The 19,217-nt window shown below is 43.9% G+C and overlaps 1 protein-coding gene across 1 annotated transcript in view; it reads right to left on the bottom strand.

The window, feature by feature from the left end:
* Positions 1 to 9,484: 9,484 nt before the first annotated feature.
* Positions 9,485 to 19,217, bottom strand: part of KCNH5 (potassium voltage-gated channel subfamily H member 5) — a 228,276-nt gene continuing 218,543 nt past the window's right edge. Inside the window, exon 11 of the mRNA XM_075926373.2 lies at positions 9,485 to 10,811. Within this exon, the coding sequence (XP_075782488.2) occupies positions 9,867 to 10,811 (945 nt within the window). The 3' untranslated portion in view covers positions 9,485 to 9,866. The remainder of the gene's footprint in view (positions 10,812 to 19,217) is intronic.

The raw sequence follows: 19,217 nt of genomic DNA on the forward strand, positions 1-19,217 counted from the left end.
GAGACAGGAGCCGAAACGTTGCCTACTGTGTACTGTTTTAACTGTCCCTGTTTTAACTGTCCCTGTGTAGGGATACAGTTAATGCCAATCTCACTGTGCTTCCATATAGCAAGAGGAACAAGGGATACCAGAGAACCCCTTTATCTTGATCCAACTGAGTCTACTCTTAGGCTATGTTTACATTGGCAGCTTCTTGCACAAGAACAACTGTTCTTGTGCAAAAACTTGCCTGCTGTCTATACTGCACGTGCGTTCTTGTGCAAGTAAATTTACAGTATAGCGTTGTAAAACATGGCTTCTTCCGGAAGAGTTATTCCTCTCCCCACGAGGAATAAGCCCTCTTGCACAAGAGCTCTTCCACAAGAGGGCAGACAGGTAACATGAATTTCTTGTGCAAGAAGTCCCTATGGTTAAAATGGCCACCAGAGCTTTCTTGCGCGAGAGAGCGTCCACACTACCATGGATGCTCTTGCGCAAAAGCAGATGGCAGTGTAGATGCGCTCTTGTGGAAGACTTTTTGCGCAAGAACTCTTCCAGAAAACAGTTCTTGCGCAAGAAACTGCCAGTATAGATGTAGCCTTAGGGTACATCTACACTGCAACACTATTTCGAAATCACTAGCGCTATTCCGAATAACTTGAACCGTGTCTTCACGGCAGGCAGTTATTTCAAAATAGTGTCAAAATACTGTCAAGTTGGAGGACTTCTTACTCCAGCTCCTGTAACCCTCATTGTATGAGGAGTAAGGGAAGTTAGAGGAAGAGTGCTCTATTTTGAAATAAGTGCTGTGTAGACGCTCCCTTTTTTGAAATAAGCTATTTCAAAATAAGATACGCCATTGACGTAGCTCAAGTTGCGAAGCTTATTTCGAGTTAAGCCCTGAAATATAGACACATGCTAAGGCTTGCACCGTCAAATCACGGCCGTATCTGACACAGTGACCCTGCTACAAAACTTGTGTCTCGACGAGGGCTAGATCCCATTTCCAAACATGACTGAGGCCCTGCCATCCAGATCCTGCAATGTATTTAGTCACATAACACACAGAAAGATTTAAATGTGAGTGAGGCACCTAAATACCTGTGTGGGACTTAGTAGCCTATGGGTAAAACAGAAAAAAGAACCTGCAGGGGCGCATTTCAGAGTCCGGGCCTGGGGCTTGTCCTCAGGTGCTAAGCGCAGCTGGGATGGGGCTGCAGCTCAGGCTCTGAGACACATCCCTCTCCTCAGGCTTCAAAGCCCAAGGTCCAGCTCACGCCTGAACGTCAACATTGCTATTTCTTGTGCTGTAGAGTAAGCTTGAGTCTGTAGATGTGGGCCCTCCCAGTGGAAGCGGGGTAGGGTTGTTGAGTAGACATGTAGAATCATAGAACACAAGACTTGGAAGGGACCTCGAGAGGTCAAGTCCAGTCACCTGCCCTCATGGCAGGACCAAGCACTGTCTAGATCCCTGATAGATGTTTATCTAGCCTGCTCTTAAATATCTCTAATAATGGAGATTCCACAATCTCCCTAGCCAATTTATTCCAGTGTTTAATGTAGCCTGTCTTTAACCCCTCACTGGGTTGTATCAGAAGGTCCAGCAATAGTTGGTAGATATGCTTTCCACAGACTCACCGAGCTCTTGCTGAACAGTTATGTTGTCTGAATATGCACTCTAGCTTGCAATATACTGTCCCACTGCACTACACAAAACAACTGATCAGTACCGCTGAACACACACAGTGGATATTGATTTGATTTGCCGTGCGTTAGGGGTCTCAAGGGCTACATCTAAACTACATGGCTCCATCGACGGAGCCATATAGATTAGTTTACTCGACAAAGGGAAATCAAGCGGTGATTTAAATAATAGCCGCTTCATTTAAATCAAAATGGCCACCATGCTGTGCCGATCAGCTGTTTGTCGGCACAGTGCGGCAGTCTAGACGGGGATCTGCCGACCCCAGAACCCTTCGTCGGCAGATCCTGTAAGCCTTGTTTCACGAGGCATAAAGGATCTGCCAATGAAGGGTTCTGGGGTCAGCAGATACCCGTCTAGACTGTCGGGCTATGCCGACAAACAGCTGATCGGCACAGCGTGGCGGCCATTTTTATTTAAATGAAGCAGCGATTATTTAAATCGCAGCTTTATTTCCCTTTGTCATCCTGCCTCATCTACATGGCTCCATCGACGGAGCCATGTAGTCTAGACACACCCCAAGTGTCTGTGTGTTCTGTCTTTGCATCTGCCCTATTAACAAAATATTCTTTGATTAAAAGAAATAACCAGTGTTTCTTCTAGAAGTTATGTGGACTGTTTCCTTTGTTATTAAATGCCCAACAACAGTCCGCTCAACAACTTGTGCTCAAGTATGAAACATTCTTATCCGCATGGAAGATTTTCGGATTAAAACAATTAGATCCCATTTGTTATTTGCATCCACAAATAAATGTAAAAATTACCCAGAACAAAGTGTGGAAGGTATGTGGAAATCCAGGCCCCTAATCCTGCAGCTAGGTCAGCTTCTGCAGACCCTTCACCACCAGGGCACCCACCCAAAGTCAGTGTGCTCTGCATAGGCACAGATGAAGGGCCAGGCTCTTTCAGTTAGGGATGTAAGCAAATGTTTATTTTTGTAACCGTGTTACCTGTTACATGTTTACATGCAAGGGGGGCAGGCAAGAGCCAGTGCTCATAGAGAACCAGCTTTTAAGCTGGCTTCCTCCGAGTACTGGCTCCCGCTTTCCCCTCACTGCTGCCTCTGTTGCTGATACAGAGGCAGCAGCGCGGGGACGGGGTGGGAGGAAGGCAGATGCTGTGCAGGGAGTTGGCTTGAAAGCCAGCTTCCCACATGTACCATCTCCTGCCTGCCTCCCGCCCTGCGCTGCTGCCTCCCTATGAGAGGCAGCAGCACAGAGGGCAGGTGGCTCCCTGAGAGCCGGTGCTCATGGGGAGCTGGCTTTTAAGCCAGCTCCCTCATACACTAGCTCCTGTCTATCCCCTTGTGTAGCTGCCTCTATAGGAGGCAGTAGCGGTGGGAGCAGGTGGCTCCGCAAGAGCTGTTTCCCTAGAAGAACCAGCTCCCACCTTCCCTCTCCCCTCTTGCTGCTTCTGATACAGCTGTAGCCCAGGCTCATCGGTTAATCATGTAAATGACTACACCCTAACATCCCTACTTTCAGTCAGAATTATGTAGACAAAAGTCTATTCCCTTCCCTGAACTCCCAGAAAGTGAGAATTTTGGGGTAGTTTCAAAGAAGACAAGAAAAATACAAGCTACCACTTTCCTATCCTCAAAGATACAGAGCATTCTGCTCACAGTGTGAATGGGAGATGGGCATCTCATTATCTTTCAGATTTGGGTCACTATATGAGGAGTCCCATACCCCATTTCTCAAAGACGCTATTAAAAGTCTCCTGGCAGCAGGATTATGAAGCGCTATAAATCGGTCTGAAGTATTTATTCATAGTGAAGTATTTATTCATTCAAGATGCAGTTCTGCACTGAAAACCAACTGTAAGATGGCATGGTTTGCATTACTGGTCAATTTTTTGGTCTTAAATAGCTTTCCTGTAGAAAATGCTGTTTCAACAAAAGCAATTTTTGTGTGTGCGAAATTCTATTTTGACAACATTTCATTTAGGGAAAAAATTGGAAAAATCATTTTTAAAAGGTTGAAAGACCCCCTTTTTAGCACTTTTGGAATGGAACATTTCAATTTTTCATTTCAAAATGACTTTATCCAAACAAAACAATTGAATTAACCCCAAATTTGCGAAAAATGGCAATGCGATGTCTTTTCATCCCAATTCCTTTGTTCAACATTTTTCATGGGATGGAAAATTGGTTTTCCAACCAGCTTTAATTATGGGGTACCATATTTATGGTATCTTGATGATTTCAAGTTCAATTGTGCTCAGTTTACAAAGCATTTGATGTTATTTTTCCACCTGCCAATTCTACAATCTCAACTTGGGATCTGAAAATTAAGCTGGATTCTTTCAGCCTCGTGCATTTTCTCCAGTAGTAAAGACGTTTAATTCAATTAGACCCTGTTGCTTTCAACAAAGTTGGGACTTGGGGACAAATTTGTATCTACGACTGGAATTTGGCTCCCACACTCTCATTCAGGAACTCACCCTTTCTCATTGATGCCTGTGGAAGGGTTGCCATTGACTTAAATGAGAATAGGATCAAACTCTTATAGTTGTATTGGCTTTGCTTCGCTAACAGGAAGAAAAATCAGTAAAACTCATTTTTGCCACACAAGTAAATCAGTTAGATCCTAATCCCAAATCTTCTGTAACAATGAAAACTCATGCAAATTAGAAATTAGAACAGTCAAGCAATATTTAGCTACTCAGTCTTCAACGAGTTAATGACTCAAAGTTTTTAACTTGGTGTAATTCTACAGTTTTGCTCAAATCATATTATGCAAAAAAATATTAAAGGTGTTTCATTCACGTTGGAAAGCATTTGATTTTTTTCCCTCATTAGTGTCTTGTCAGGAAAATAAAATCCACTTACGTATTTGTAAAGCGCTTTGAACAGGTAAAGCCCCATAAGTGCTAAGAATTATCACTATAACTATTATGTAATGGAGCATTTGAACTTTCACACAGATCTCAAAAAAAATCTTAATGCATGCAACTGAATGCTTCCTAAATGGTATATATAGCTACTTGAGTGGTGATTCAGGCATCCCAGGATGTGCTGTTTAATTATTGCACTTATTGAAGTAGGTTTAACGTTTAAATCTAGTTTGATTTGGATCATTAGATCGCTGTATTGCTCTGCTTGGAAAATCAGAGTGATATTTACAGTGTTCACCATACTCATGCTTCCTTAATGAAAAGAGAAGACACCATTCTATATCACCATCAGCCACATCATGCAAACAAAGGAACAAGGGGACTAGAAAACGAGAAAAATGATCCTGTCGCTACTTCATGAAACAACATGTAATGCATTGCTATTTTAATGTATAGTCAAGTGCTTCAAAAAATGTATGAGCCAAATATTCCAAAAGGTAAGCACAGAAGCTGCACCTGTACAATGTGCCTGCATTCACACCTTTGTGCTGCAAACGAGGCCTGGGGTATCCAATTTGCATGCCCCAGTTACTGTTTTATAGAAAAAGCCAATGCGCGCCTGTTGAAAATGTGGCTCCGTATTGCTTTGATGTATTGCCTCATACAGGATATGATCTGATTCAGTGGATCTTTGCAGTGATATAGGTTTATCATCAGACGTGCTGAAACAATTTGTGTAGTGGGGGGTGCTAAGAGCCACTGAATCAAACTGTAAATCGTGTATATGATGGAAACTACTTCAAGCCAAGGGATGTGGGCACAGCCCCTGTGCTGCTAGTTCCAGCACCCATGAATATCATAGATTAAGAGCAGCATAGGCACAAGAATTGACACAAACTAGAAAAAATGTTGTATGTTCTTACTAGTTTATAGTATTTATAGCTTTTAGCCAGTATGCCTTTTTAACCAGTATACTTTTACTGGAACTGTAATCGATACAGTTGTCTCCAAATTTTTTCAGGGTCAGATTAGCTTTGTTACATGTTCTCTCATTGTGAAGCTGCATGAAGTTACACCTAATTTAAGAGTGTAGACAAAAAAACCAACCTCTTACATGCCATGCAGTTCTGGTTAATGTTAGTTACAGAGAAAGGACTAAATCCCCTTAAAGACAAAGAAATTCACAGTTAAGGCTAACTAACACATTCTGATATCTCCTGCAGAATAACAGAGGCATATCTATCCCCCTCCTGTTTTATTCATATAACTTCCTGTTAATATAAAACGAGAGTTATGTGCATGTATGTCAAAGTCCTGTCCCCTGTACAGTCTGAGTAACTGGGCAGTTCACTGGAAGGATGGAGGGATTAGAATCCTTCTTTCCAAGTAAATATCCTCTCCACCCAATGGGCCTTGGCTCCATTGTGGAAGTGGCTGGCGATTGGCAGAGTCACATTTCACCTGGTGTATTCCACTCCCAGCCTCAGCCTCTGTGCTCAAGTGCAGGGAGCCACAGCCGAGTTGTGCACCAGAATGGGCAGGAGACTGCCAAAATGTAGCCCGGTCTTCCAGAATTGCTACTCAGGCTTGTGCAGCCAAACCAGATTGGATGCACTGCAGTGCAGGAGAGGGGAGATGAGGAGACTATAATGCACAGCACGATTGCTTTTACCAACCCCATTCCTGTAACATGTGCAACAACTAGGCACACTGGAGTGGGATCCAAGAAAATTAATTGCTGTGTATCAATTTTAGTCAGGGATTGAAGCCACACACTTGGGGTTAAATCTTTAGAGCTTGGCACTTAAGATGTACCCCAAAAAGACATGCTCCAGCTGTATATGTAGTCCCCATACTTCTATGGGCCCATGAGGGATTTAATCCCTAAATCTGGCCTCTCTCCAAGTGCAACATGTACCCACAAAATGAACTGGGGCTGCCCCCTGTATCTCCAGCCACCTGATTCGCACCTGCAGTGGAACAGCAGGAGCAAAAATGCAGCCACAGAAAGAAGCGTGTAATTCAGCAAAGATAGTGGGCTGCTTAGGCACCAGGCTTTGGAAATAACTGTCCCTAATTGTTGTTGAAGTGGAATCTCTCTATCCCCCATCCTCACGCTTTCCTGAAGGAGAAGGCTTGAGGGGGAAAAAAGCAAAGAAAGAAAATTGTGTCCTAAACGCCTATGAGAATTGACACATCAGCTGCAATGGCGTCTTTGGCTTTGTTGAAATCATGGATTTCAATTTGATACTAAGAGGCATGTTCGCCCTGGGGATGAAAGTTTACAACTTCCACTGCTGTAAATGATTCAGTTGCTCAGGAGAACTGTTTTTTTTAACCCGATAAAAAGCAGTGGCTGATTTTCTAATTGGTAATGATGCACACTAATTATGAAAATTGATGTAATTTACCTGACTGATTATAAAAGCTTCTTGTGCAAATTTGTATTTGCTTATAGGCACTTTTTAGAAAGTGGGACTTCGACACAAGAGGCCGCATTATGTTTGAGTTTGAATCATTATGGTCCATTGTGCTAGTCTAGGTCAGCAATGCTACATGTTCTAGCCCCCCTATGGGTATTTTGTTGAAAAAAGCAGCTGCAGAAGCAGCATTTGCCCAGATCTGCAGCTGGTGTAAATTTGTTTGGCTGGCGCTATTAAAGTCAGCGGAGCTGTGCCAATTTCAGACAGCAGGGGATCAGGCCCAAACATATTTCAAAGTCTCGCTAGTAAGGGAGATGCATCTTTTCAAAACCCGGGGCCAAGTTCACCCATGGCGCACAGTGCTGGTTCAAGCAGCCTTCACAACCAAGATCACACACTAGCAATGCAAGAGCATCCTGCTGCAAGCCAGGCAATCGCACGCACTGCATGTGGGCTCTCGGTGTGTCGCCCATCAGCCAGCACTGAGGGCCCAGAGGGGCTCTGGTAAGGCTTGCAGGATCTAATGACATCCATTCACTATGTGACTGGCTGTGCAGGGGCTGCAGTCCTGCACCTTCAGCCTATCCAAAGTCCTCTGTAGTCAAGGGTAAGTTCAATAGCATTTGGAGCAAGCACCCAGTTTCCAGATGGGGCTGGATTTCATCTCTCTCACTTTCCCATGCCTTCCTCCCACAGCCCTATTACCTGGGCTTGATGAGGGCGAAGTGAATGTCCCCCTTAGTGGACATACAGTCTGATCATTTTTTCCTCCCTACTGCCAATTTTAGCTTACCAACATACTTTTAAAAATAAGTGGGTGGGTGGGTGGGGGTCTAATGCAACCATTTAATGTCAGGCTTTGGACACTACTAGCTACAACCTCCTGAAAGAGTTGAGCCTGGATTTCCCTCCCCTTCACTTGAGACCTTCTGAGTGATGTCTCAGCCGGGAGCAATTTCAGGGGAGCCCTAAAAAAACGGAGTTCCTAATAAAGACACTGAGGTTGTGTCAACACTGCAATTAGACACCTGCTGCTGGGGTGTGCCAGCTGACCAGGGCCATACACCGAATATGCAGCTGCATTGGGCACTGGAAATGGCAGGAACCACTTGGTCAGCACACTGACCCGGGGAAAGAGCCAGGCAAGTGGCAATTGAAGCCGTTTAACAGGCAATTGCCAACCCCAGGTATATACTGTCAGTTTCTACATTTACCGTGTCAGTCGACAGGATGCAGGTTTAAATTTTGCTTGAAAAATATTTCATCGGTGTGTCGCTGAAGATTAAAAAATTGCATCTATAAAAAATCATTATTCCCCTCCTCCCAGGCTGTTGCTGGGGATGGGGCACTAGTTTAATAGTACTGCATAGGGCCCCATATATCTTAAGGGCATCCCTGCAGCTGACTCTGGCTCTTGGGGGGCTCAGGCCAAGGGGCTATTGCATTGCAGTGTACCTGTCTAGGCATTGACTGGAGCCTCGGCTTTCAGGGCGTGAGAGGTAGGAGTCTCAGAGCTTGGGCTGCAGCCTGAACCTAGACATCTGCACTGCCCCATAGCCTGCACCCTGCAAGCCTGAGTCAGCTGGCATGAGCCAGCTATGGGTGTTTAACTGCAGTGTACACAGACCCAGACCCGGTACTGCTACAAGAACCCACCTCTTGCTATTCTCACAGCCCGGCCAGAAGTATGTGAATGAATTCTGTCCTCCCACACCCAAAAAGACATACAGGGCGTGGATGTGAGATGTTTTGTTATTTTGTACATAATCATTCATTATTATTGTGTCTTATGTATCATGGTGAGAGAGGAGGGGAGCAGAGATCAAATGCATTGCATGCAGAACACCCCCAATGATAATTTCCAACATTTCAGACCATCACCTGCTGTCCCTTTCAATTCAGCTGAATCCTTCACTTCCTTCATGGGAAATACACATTGATCACCAAGTATACATTATACCCCAATGGAACCATACCAGGAAATGATACTAAGAGAAGACTGAGCGTGCCCTTGGCCTCATGTTAATCTACTGTTTAACTCAGCAGAGAGGACAATGAGAAAAGAAATGCTCAATTACCCAGCCTGGGTATGTCTACACTACCCTCCTAGTTCGAACTAGGAGGGTAATGTATGCATACCGCACTTGCTAATGAAGCCCGGGATTTGAATTTCCCGGGCTTCATTAGCATAAGCGGGGAGCCGCCATTTTTAAATCCCCGCTGCTTCGAACCCCGTGTAGCGCGGCTACACGGGGCTCGAACTAGGTAGTTCGGACTAGGGTGCCTATTCCGAACTACCGGTACACCTCGTTTCACGAGGAGTACCGGTAGTTCGGAATAGGACCCTAGTCCGAACTACCTAGTTCGAGCCCCGTGTAGCCGCGCTACACGGGGTTCGAAGCAGCGGGGATTTAAAAATGGCGGCTCCCCGCTTATGCTAATGAAGCCCGGGAAATTCAAATCCCGGGCTTCATTAGCAAGTGCGGTATGCCTACATTACCCCGCTAGTTCGAACTAGCGGGGTAGTGTAGACATACCCCCTGAGATCAAACCTGTCATGGCAATATTGGCAGGATGGACCCTGATGCTTTAAATAGTAACATTGCCTTGGTTAAACAAAAGTAATCCTTTTATTACATAATAGAGATTATAAATAAATGTAAAGTGTGCATGCAGTCAACTGCATATTATACAAGCAATATCTATGTTAATAATTGTTTTCTTTGGCAGGCCAGAATCCAGCTGGACATGCAATATTTACATATCAAAATCCTTGTTGTGTTCAAGTCATATTGGATGCAAGTGAAAATATATATATATATATTTATATATATATATATTTACTGTATACACACACATATATATGTATACAGGTATATATACACAATTGCATAAATACTGTATACATATATATACATAGGTATATGTTAAAAGTGGATTTCATCTTTTTCTGATTCAGGTGATGCAGGCCTTGAAACACTAAAAATATCTTGACAAGGTATTTGGGGGGGCAATTGGGGCGATAAATGTGTCTTGGGGGAAGAGGTCTGGGATGTGTTCTTTTCAGACAATATTTTTAAAATCTCTGCCACCTGTTTCTCCAGGGCAGTCATCCTGCTGCTTAACAACTGGATATCCTCTTTGAGTTCGTGTTTGACTTCCTGTAGCGTGGTTTGTAAGGCCTGCTCAGGGATGGGGTAAAAGGGGTGTTTTGCGTCAGCTTGGATAGGGCTGTGTTCCAGGGGGCTGCGAGTCTCACCAGCTTTATCCAAACGAAGGTCACTTTTTGTTATTCCACTGTCACAAGAGTCTGTTTTCCTCAATGGATTTTTAGTTACGCTGCTCTCCGAGTCGTTGCACTTGGGGTCATCGGACAACAACCCCATTGACTCAGCCTTTGTGACATTATTCCAGTCTTCCTTTTTCTCCTCTTGGGCTCCCATATTGTTCTTTAGCCGAAGCCATCCTTTCCCATTCCCGTTTTTCATCCTGATGGGGCTGTTCACTTTGAGACATTTTTCAGTGTTGCCATTTGGCTTCAGCTCCATTGCATCCCTGTTGTTCTGCTTGAGTGGCTCGCTGGTTTTCACGTAAGCCAGGGATGTTTGGATGGGCGTGATCTGAGACACAGTGACCACACTTGTGCCGGTGACGGCAGCCCCATTCTGCATGGGCCGGCTCTCTACTTGAAGCTGGTTCCTCTCGGGGTCGATGTGCGTGGTGCCTTGATTCCGCATCTCCTTCTGCTGCTTGAACTTCTGAAAGAGCTTCCTCACCGGGTGGTCCACAGGGATGCTCAGGGTCACTTCGTTCTTCTGGCGCAGACGCTCTTCTTCTTCCTTCTTGACATCGCTGATTTTCCGGAAAATGATCTGTGAGGGACAAATCCAAAACATGGTGAGAAGACAATGGATTTTGCACATCAAACCATGGCTAACATGATTTGAAGATACAGAAACAGCATAGTCCTGATCAGAAAAGTCCATGCCCTGGAGAAATTCTGGTCTAATTTAAAACCAGTGTGTGTACCAAAATAAACAAACAAACCAGGAAGGGAGGAAGCATGGGATAACGAGGGTAACAGAGACAGGAGCAATGTCCACAGGTGTCAAATAATTCAAAAGCAAAGAGGGCTTTTTTTAAAACTAAGATATTATAATGCAGTTTGTTACAATATCATACCTAGTGCTTAATTTGTATTGATAGAGGTCAAACAATTAGGGCTCAGTTTTTTACTTTCATGTCTGATGTGGCAAACCCCAAGGTCCCGGGGCTCAGCTGTGGCAAGTCCAGACAAAAATTAAGTATTGATCATACCACAAGCTCAAGTTCAGGAATTGGTTTGGAATGAAATTCTACAATGATCTGATTTACTGGCCTTTATTTGGTGCTTTAGGAGAGAACAGCACTTCTGTAAAGAGAGCTAAACAGAAGAGGCATGAGAACTAGAATGGGGATAGACTTGTAGTGAGGAGTCACAGGAGAACATGGCAGGCAAATGAAGGTGATCTAAGCTAAGCAAGAATCAAGGATGTCATCAGTGAAGTCACGAGAACTGTTGTGAATCAGTAGCAAGAAAAAGGAGCAAGCTGAGTCATAGAAAGAGAGTCATAGCCAGGAACAAAATGGGCAGATCCAAAGCAGATTTGGCAAAGAGCGGCAGAACAGGGATCAAGGATTGGCTGGATGAAATTGACTGCACTTGCTTATGCAAGATGGGCCCCCAACTGGTGCAGTACTGAGCAAGTCAAGGAAACTGTTACAAACTAGGCTGCTAAACGAAACACTCCAGCGGGTGACATTTATCAGAGCCCACAGGTTTTTGTTACAATGTCTCAGTCCATTTCCGCTTGTTTGGGTTTCTTTCTTTCTTGGAATGAGTGACTGCACATCAGGACAGGAAGGCTACGTCTACACTGTACAGTTATTTCGGAATAAGCTATTCTGGAATAGTTATTCCGAAATAGCTTATTTCAAAATAGCACGTCTACACTGTAGGAAAGCCTCAAAATACACTGTAGGGAAGCCTCCGAGGCAGGCTTCCCTAATGTAGACGTGCTATCTCAATGTAGAGCCCCAGGAGGAATAACTTAGAATGGCCCTGGTGAGGGGCTATTTCAAAATAGCATCAGTGAAGCATCTAAACACACCTTATTTTGAAATAGCTATTTCGGAGTAGGCATTCTTCGTAGAATGAGTCTTACAGAAGTCAGAATAAGCTGTCCCTTATTTCAAAATTATTTCGAAATAATGCAATTGCTATGTAGACGCTCGCATAGTTATTTCAGAATAACAACCGTTATTCTGAAATCACTTTGTTGTGTAGACACACCCGAAAGCTCCCTTGTACTAGAGTCTGTGTGTGTGTGTGTGGGGGGGTGGGGGACGGACACATGCTGCTATCCAATGGCTTGGCCAGTTTAAAACAGATGTTGGGGGTGCAGCTGACTGCACTTCTTCACCAAGTAAAACTCAGTTTCTTCTTATTATCATAATGGATTTGTATGTGAGTAGTCACGGATCAGGACCCCCGTGGACAGGGTGCCGAACAAACACAGAACTAGAGGGCAGGCCCTGCTCCCAAAGACCTTGCGATCATAGCACAAGATGAGACAGGAGGCTATAGTCAGAGATCTCAGCCCACCAGTGGCCATAATAATAAATCATAATCCTATGTGTCTGTAATTAAATATTTTAAAATATCTACTTCCAAGATCTGTCTGTATATGCAAGCACATAGTCTTTTCAAGCGTCACATAAAATGAAACCATTTTAAGATGGAAGACGCGTTGCACTAGTTTAAATGCAGCTACAGTAGGGATGAATGTAGCTCACTGAGATAATGTGAGATCAACATGGACATCAAAGCTCCCATGGCAGCCTCATAGAAACCTTTCAAATACAATAAACATATTCCTGTGGGCTGCTAGATGATGCAGCTGCTTAGAGTAATTTAGAAATGTAACATGTTTATTATGAGCCCAGTTTGAAAGGCATGGACTCCTGGAAGATGCTTTCATCTGACCTAGATGCAATTCATTTGTATCTTCGTTAGAAGCTGCCTTTGATTAGTGTTTGGCCTCTTGCAGTAGTCACACCTCTATCCTGCAAGCCACAGGGGACAGAAGATACATTTAATAGAAGCAGCCACTGATTAAAGAGGGAAGTAATTACATTTAATTGAAGACACTGTATCTAAATGAAGATACAGAGGGTTTGTTCAAGAGAGATCTTCTACTTAGGCAGAGCACATGTGCTTTTCCCTGGCCACAGCCCACTGGGGCTCTACCTGCAGCCCACAGATCTCCTGTCCGCTCCCTTCTCCCACCCGCCTCTTGCACACTGAGGCACCAGAGCCCCACACTTCTTACTTCTCCCCCTCCCTCCCAGGACTTTCTGAGCACCACAAATCTGCTGATTCACATGCTGGCCCCACTCTGACCCCTCCCTCCCAGAGCTGGAATGTTCCAAATCAGCTGTTCACAGCTGCTCAAGATCTGGAAGGAAGGGAGAGGAGTGGGGATGGAGCATGACTCAGGTGATTTGTGATGCTCTGGAAGTGCTGGGAGGGAGGAGTAGGAAGGGTTGGGCTCCAATGCCCCAGTGCGCAAGAGTCGCATGTGGGGGAAGACAGGGAGACTGTGGGATGCAGGTAGAGCCCCAGTTGGCCAGGGGCTGCTGCGGCCCACTGAAATGAAGGAGGGCCACTCATTTTCCACCCACCATTCCTGGTTTTCCATCCCTGGTTTAGGCACTTCTGGTCTAGCCAGGGCCGGCCTGAGCCATTTGTGCGCCCCGGGCCCCGGCACATGCGCAGCCCCGCCCCCGCCCGGTCCGGTAGCCCCACACGGCGCCCCCGGCGGTAGCCCGGTCAGCCCGTAGCTTGGGCCGGCTCTGGGTCTAGCCATAGCAAGATTAGAATTGGCATGAACTATTTCTTCATTTCAGGGTGGCACTGTCTCTCCAAGTGACGATTGGTCCTGTCTTCGAGATCGCTGTTGTCTTTAAGTGCAAGGCTGTGGTAACATAACCCGTAAACAAACCTAATATACATTAAAGCTAGTCTCAAATTTTGCAAGAATCACCTACAGGGGGCTCTACATAGTTGGTCAGGCTGCACATAAATTGTTTTTTATGATCAAAAGAAGGTGTATGGGAGTGGGGGGCGAAGGCTGTAGCTAAGAAAAATCATTTTATGTTCTCCTTCCCCCACACTTGAAATCAGCTGTGAGGAAATGGTCTAGTAATGCTAATCTTTGAAAAATGCTGACTTTTGGAATGCTCGCCGACACTGAATTATACCGTTATTTTTTCAAAGGGAGAATGAAGTAAGTGAATCTCTCCTATTACCAATGAATTTTACATTTTAAATTTGTTCTGTTGGACCCAAAAAACCCCAAACAAACAAAAAAAAGCCCACCCCACAAAGGCAGCATCATTTTTGAAACTTAGCATGCTTACTGAAATTCCTAATTCCTACAGGAAAAGTCTACTGAGAATACTGCAAGTAGATGTGTTAAGGGCATGTTTATACAGTGGTTTACCCCTAAAGAATCCTAAATGTTTTACAAATATTAAATTGATATACAAACTATGCTACAGAGAGAAATCATACACCCGCTGCTGAAATACAGCCAGCTCTTGGGTGTAATGTAACATCAGTATCAACAGTTCAACATAGAACAACAATGTAGGCTAGGAAACTCAATATACTACAGCTACTTGGAACAGCAGGAAGAATGATAGGTAGAAAGAATGAAATTACCTGAGCTGCTATTTGGCTAAGACGGCAGAGTTAATTCTTTGAGAAATGCTACAAGATGTATAACAACTACACTCATCAGGACTTTGGGTTTACACAATCTAAAACAGCCCCACCAACAGTGCATTTGTTCAGTATTAACTCAGAGGAAAGAATGCAATCCATTAAATCATCGACACTACTTCCTGCAACAATCAGGCATTAGTGAAATTGCAGAACTATTAACTGTGGTTTGTAACCTGTCCTTTAAATCAGCTTCTGTACTTAATGACTGGAAGATAGCTAATGGGATGCCAATATTTTAAAAGGGCTCTACAGGTGATCCTGGCAATTACAGACAGCTAAGTCTAACGCCAATACTGGGCAAATTAGTTGAAACTACAGTAAAGAATAAAATTGTCAGACACATAGATGAACATAATTTGTTGGGGAAAAGTCAACATGGGTTCTGCAAAGGGACATCATGCCATACTAGAGTTCTTTGAGGGGGTCAACAAACATGTGGACAAGGGGGATCCAGTGGATATAGTGTACTTAGATTTCCAGAAAGCCTCTGACAGGGTCCCTCATCAAAGGCTCTTAGTTAAAGTAATTTGTCAAGAGAAGAGGGAGGGTCCTCTCATAGATTGATAACTGGTTAATAGACAGGAAACAAAGGGTAGGAATAAATAGTAAGTTTTCCGAGTGGAGAGAGGTAACTAGTGGTATCCCCCAAGGGTCCGTCTTGGGACACATCCTATTCAACCTATTTATACATAATCTGGAGAAAGGGGTAAACAGTGAGGTGGCAAAATGTGCAGATGATACTAACCTGCTCAAGATAGTTAAAACCAAAGCAGATTGTGAAGAGCTTTAAAAATATCTCATCAAACTAAGTGATTGGGCAAAAAAAAGGCAAATTAATTTTAATGTTGATAAATGTAACGTAATGCACATTTGAAAAAACTAATCTCAGCTATACATACAATATGATGGGGACTAATTTAGCTATAACGACTCAAGAGAGAGATCTTGGAGTCATTGTGGATAGTTCTCTGAAAACATCCACTCAGTGTGCAGCTGCAGTCAAAAAAGAAAACAGAATTTTAGGAATCATTAAAGAAGGGACAGAGAATAAGACAAAGAACATCTTATTGCCTCTATCTAAAACCAAGGTACTCCCATATCTTCAATACTTTTTACAGATGTGGTCGCCTCATCTCAAAAAAAGATATATTGGCGTTGGAAAAGATTCAGAAAAGGGCAACACAAATGATTAGGGGTTAGGAATGGGTCCCATATAAGGAGAGATTAAAAAGACTAGGACTTTTCAGCTTAGAAAAGAGGAGACTAAGGGGGGATATGATAGGGTCTATAAAATCATGACTGATGTGGAAAAAGTGAATAAGGAAAAGTAATTTATTTGTTCCCATAACATAAGAACTAGAGGTCATCAAATGAAATTAATAAGTAGCAGGTATAAAACAAACAAAAGTAAGTTTTTCAACCTATGGAACTCCTTGCCAGAGGATGTTGTGAAGACCAGGACTTTAACAGGGTTCAAGAAAGAACTAGATAAATTCATGGAGGTTAGATCCATCAATGGCTATTAGTCAGGATGGTAGGAATGCTGTCCCCAGCCTCTGTCAGCAGCTGGGAATGGGGGACAGGAGAGGGATTGCTTGAAGATTCTCTGCTCTGTTCTCTCCCTCTGGGGCACTGGCCACTGTTGGTAGACAGGATACTGGGCTAGATGGACCTTTGGTCTGACCCAGAATGGCCGTTCTTATGTGCTTATTTGAGGATTCCCATCCACCTATGACACTCACCCAACCCAGCTTATTGTGTGAAATCTGATGAGATCATGGTACAAAGAGATATGCCTGTAGCTCATGCCTTTTCATTATACGAAAAGCTGCCATATAGAGTCCACAGTTAAAACTTTCTGTGGTTGCACTTAGACAGGAAAAGTATTCTTTACTACCATTCGTCTTGCACTGAGCTATATGTTTTTCAACCCATCACCCTTTAAAGTGTGAGGGAAAATTCAGGGGTTGATACAGAGCTAGGTTTTCACTAAGTATTTAACAGGATGGTAAAGAAAAGAGGGTACACAGCCTGGAAGTTGGTCACAAGGGGGTAACTCAAGATCGCAATAATTAGAAATTCAGTACACATAGGAAAAGAATTATTATTTATTACAGGGCCTATAACACTTCATAGAAACCCTGACCAGAACGGGAGGGTGTGTGCCAAATGCTGCATGAACACAGAGTAACTGTGGCCCGCGTAATATGTGGGTGTAATTTTGCTTGTTGGGGTTACTGTGAGGGTGCTGGGTGGCGCTGGTGGCCTGCTGAGATATATTCTAGGTCCAATTTGATGAGCTGATGCTCCTACTGGTGTTAGACTCTCTGACTCCCAGCTGCCTTGTTAAACCCAGTAAGGAGCTGGGTGAAGTTTCAGTCTTTGGTAAGTTCAGCCCCATTTTTCCATTTGCCATGAGGCTGTGTCAAGTGACTCAATCCGGGCAAGGTTAAAAAATGCTCAGTTCAAGAGAGAAGAATACTGAACTCACACTGTTGGAATGAGAGACCCACGAGGGACTTAGACATCGAGAAATGAGAAGCTCAAAGTATCCAATTATTGCATATAAGGAGCCGTGTTTTCTAAAAGCAAAGTGCACACCTACACTCACCATGGTGCAAGAAAAATCCTGCCTTTGTGCATGAAAACGTGGATGTACGTGCGCTCACACCATTGCCTCTGCTAAAACTTGGCCCTGAAATGTACATCTTGGCAGTACCTCCAGTATCATTGGACTCAGTGGATAAGCCACTGGATGGGGAAGTCTGGAGACCTTGGCCTACTTCTAGCTTTGCCACTGAACTACTGCATGAGTTTGGCCAAAGCATTTCATCCTGTGAGTCCCATCCTATCTTTGCCCTTCTTGTTTATTAAGACTGCCAGCTTCCAGGGTAGAAGCTGTCTAGCCCTCTGAATACAGTGCCTAGCACCCCGAGGATGCTAGATGGTCCGGTCATGGAAATATTTTTAAAAAACCAGACTATTACATAGACCGTGAGAGCTGAAATTCCTTGGAAAATGGTAACATGCTTCTTTTAAACCAATCAACCAGAGAGCTAGTTCCTTTTAAACCAATCAACCAAGACCTAGTTCTTCTTGCTCCAACACTGGGTTACACACAGTCATTTCCAAACGCCAGCGCTGGAAACAGAAGCAGATCCCAGAGGAACTGAGTTGGAAGAAACTAAATTAATCTTTATGTACAGCACTTCTCCTGGGGTAAGAAAACACTTCTTTTTCATGGCAAGTGCTAAACCTCTTGATGTGATGGGAATTCAGTGTCAGAAAGCATTTCCTTTAGGCAAGGGACTGGGACTGTGCCCTGTGACACAAAGCTACACTGTGAGAAGGGGCTGCTGCTTTCCATTCCTTTATTGTATTTATTTGTGAAGGGTTATTTGCGGGCTGCAAGAGGGTAGAGGTTGGCTATTGTGCTAGTGAAGGTTAAGTAAAGGTTAACTGACTGTCAGCCTTCAAAACTGAAGAGTTTTGTTTATTTACAGGGCAGGAATAATACAGATAGCTGTAACCTGAGATTCTCCATCAGTATCTAAACCCTGAGAGGTCTTTCATCCTCTCCTGAAATGAAAGCTAATTCAGTCTGAATGTTAATCCAACCCAATGCTGGACCAATTCCAAAAGGGACACTGTACCAGGTGTGACCAACACTGAGCAATGGTTACATTTGATACAGAGCCATTCCCAGCAGGTAGCGTGCAGTGTAATGAAACCTAAAGAGAAACCTGGGCATCTAAGGCAGAAAGGAAGGAAGGATGGGAAAACTAGTTCAAGCCTGGGACATGCAGAGGTTCTCCCTTTTCCATCCATTCCCCAGACCAATGTTTCCCAAATGGTAAAAGTAAGGGTTCCGCGAGAACTCAATTCCCACACCTCCTCCCTCCCACCTTAAAGAGACAGAGAGACGCCAGTTCCTTCTATGGTTCCTGCCGACTTTCAGACACCTCCCCTCCCCCACTGCGTTTCCGGCATGGTGGTTGTTTTGTTTTTTGCTCGACAACCTTTCCCCTAGTGTAGTGGTTGTTGTTTTTTCTTAACAAATTTTCCCCTGATAAACCTAGGCCTGGCTGGTGCACCACTGTATTAGGTGTTCCTCAAAATTCTTTCAATTTTAAAAGGGTTCCGTGGCCAAATAAAATTGGGAAACACTGCCCCAGACATTCTGCTCTACCTATGAACTGGGAACCTTTTTTACGACTTTGAAAGGTACCCTTATCCTTCCCCTCCATCCTAGTACGTTTGAATACCACGACTGTCATAAGTATCCGCAAAGGCCAGCTTGATCTACTTACAAAGGACACAAAATAAGCGAGTTTGGGAGATAAAACAGAGGAATACAGTAAATGAGTGCAAGTATGAATTACAAAAAGCTTAAAAAAAGACACATACTTCATGTCACGTGATAATTTCATATTCTTGATGGAAATATGCT

Source organism: Pelodiscus sinensis, chromosome 5 (assembly GCF_052426305.1).
Source record: "Pelodiscus sinensis isolate ZL-2025 chromosome 5, ASM5242630v1, whole genome shotgun sequence".
Lineage (NCBI taxonomy): Eukaryota > Metazoa > Chordata > Testudines > Trionychidae > Pelodiscus > Pelodiscus sinensis.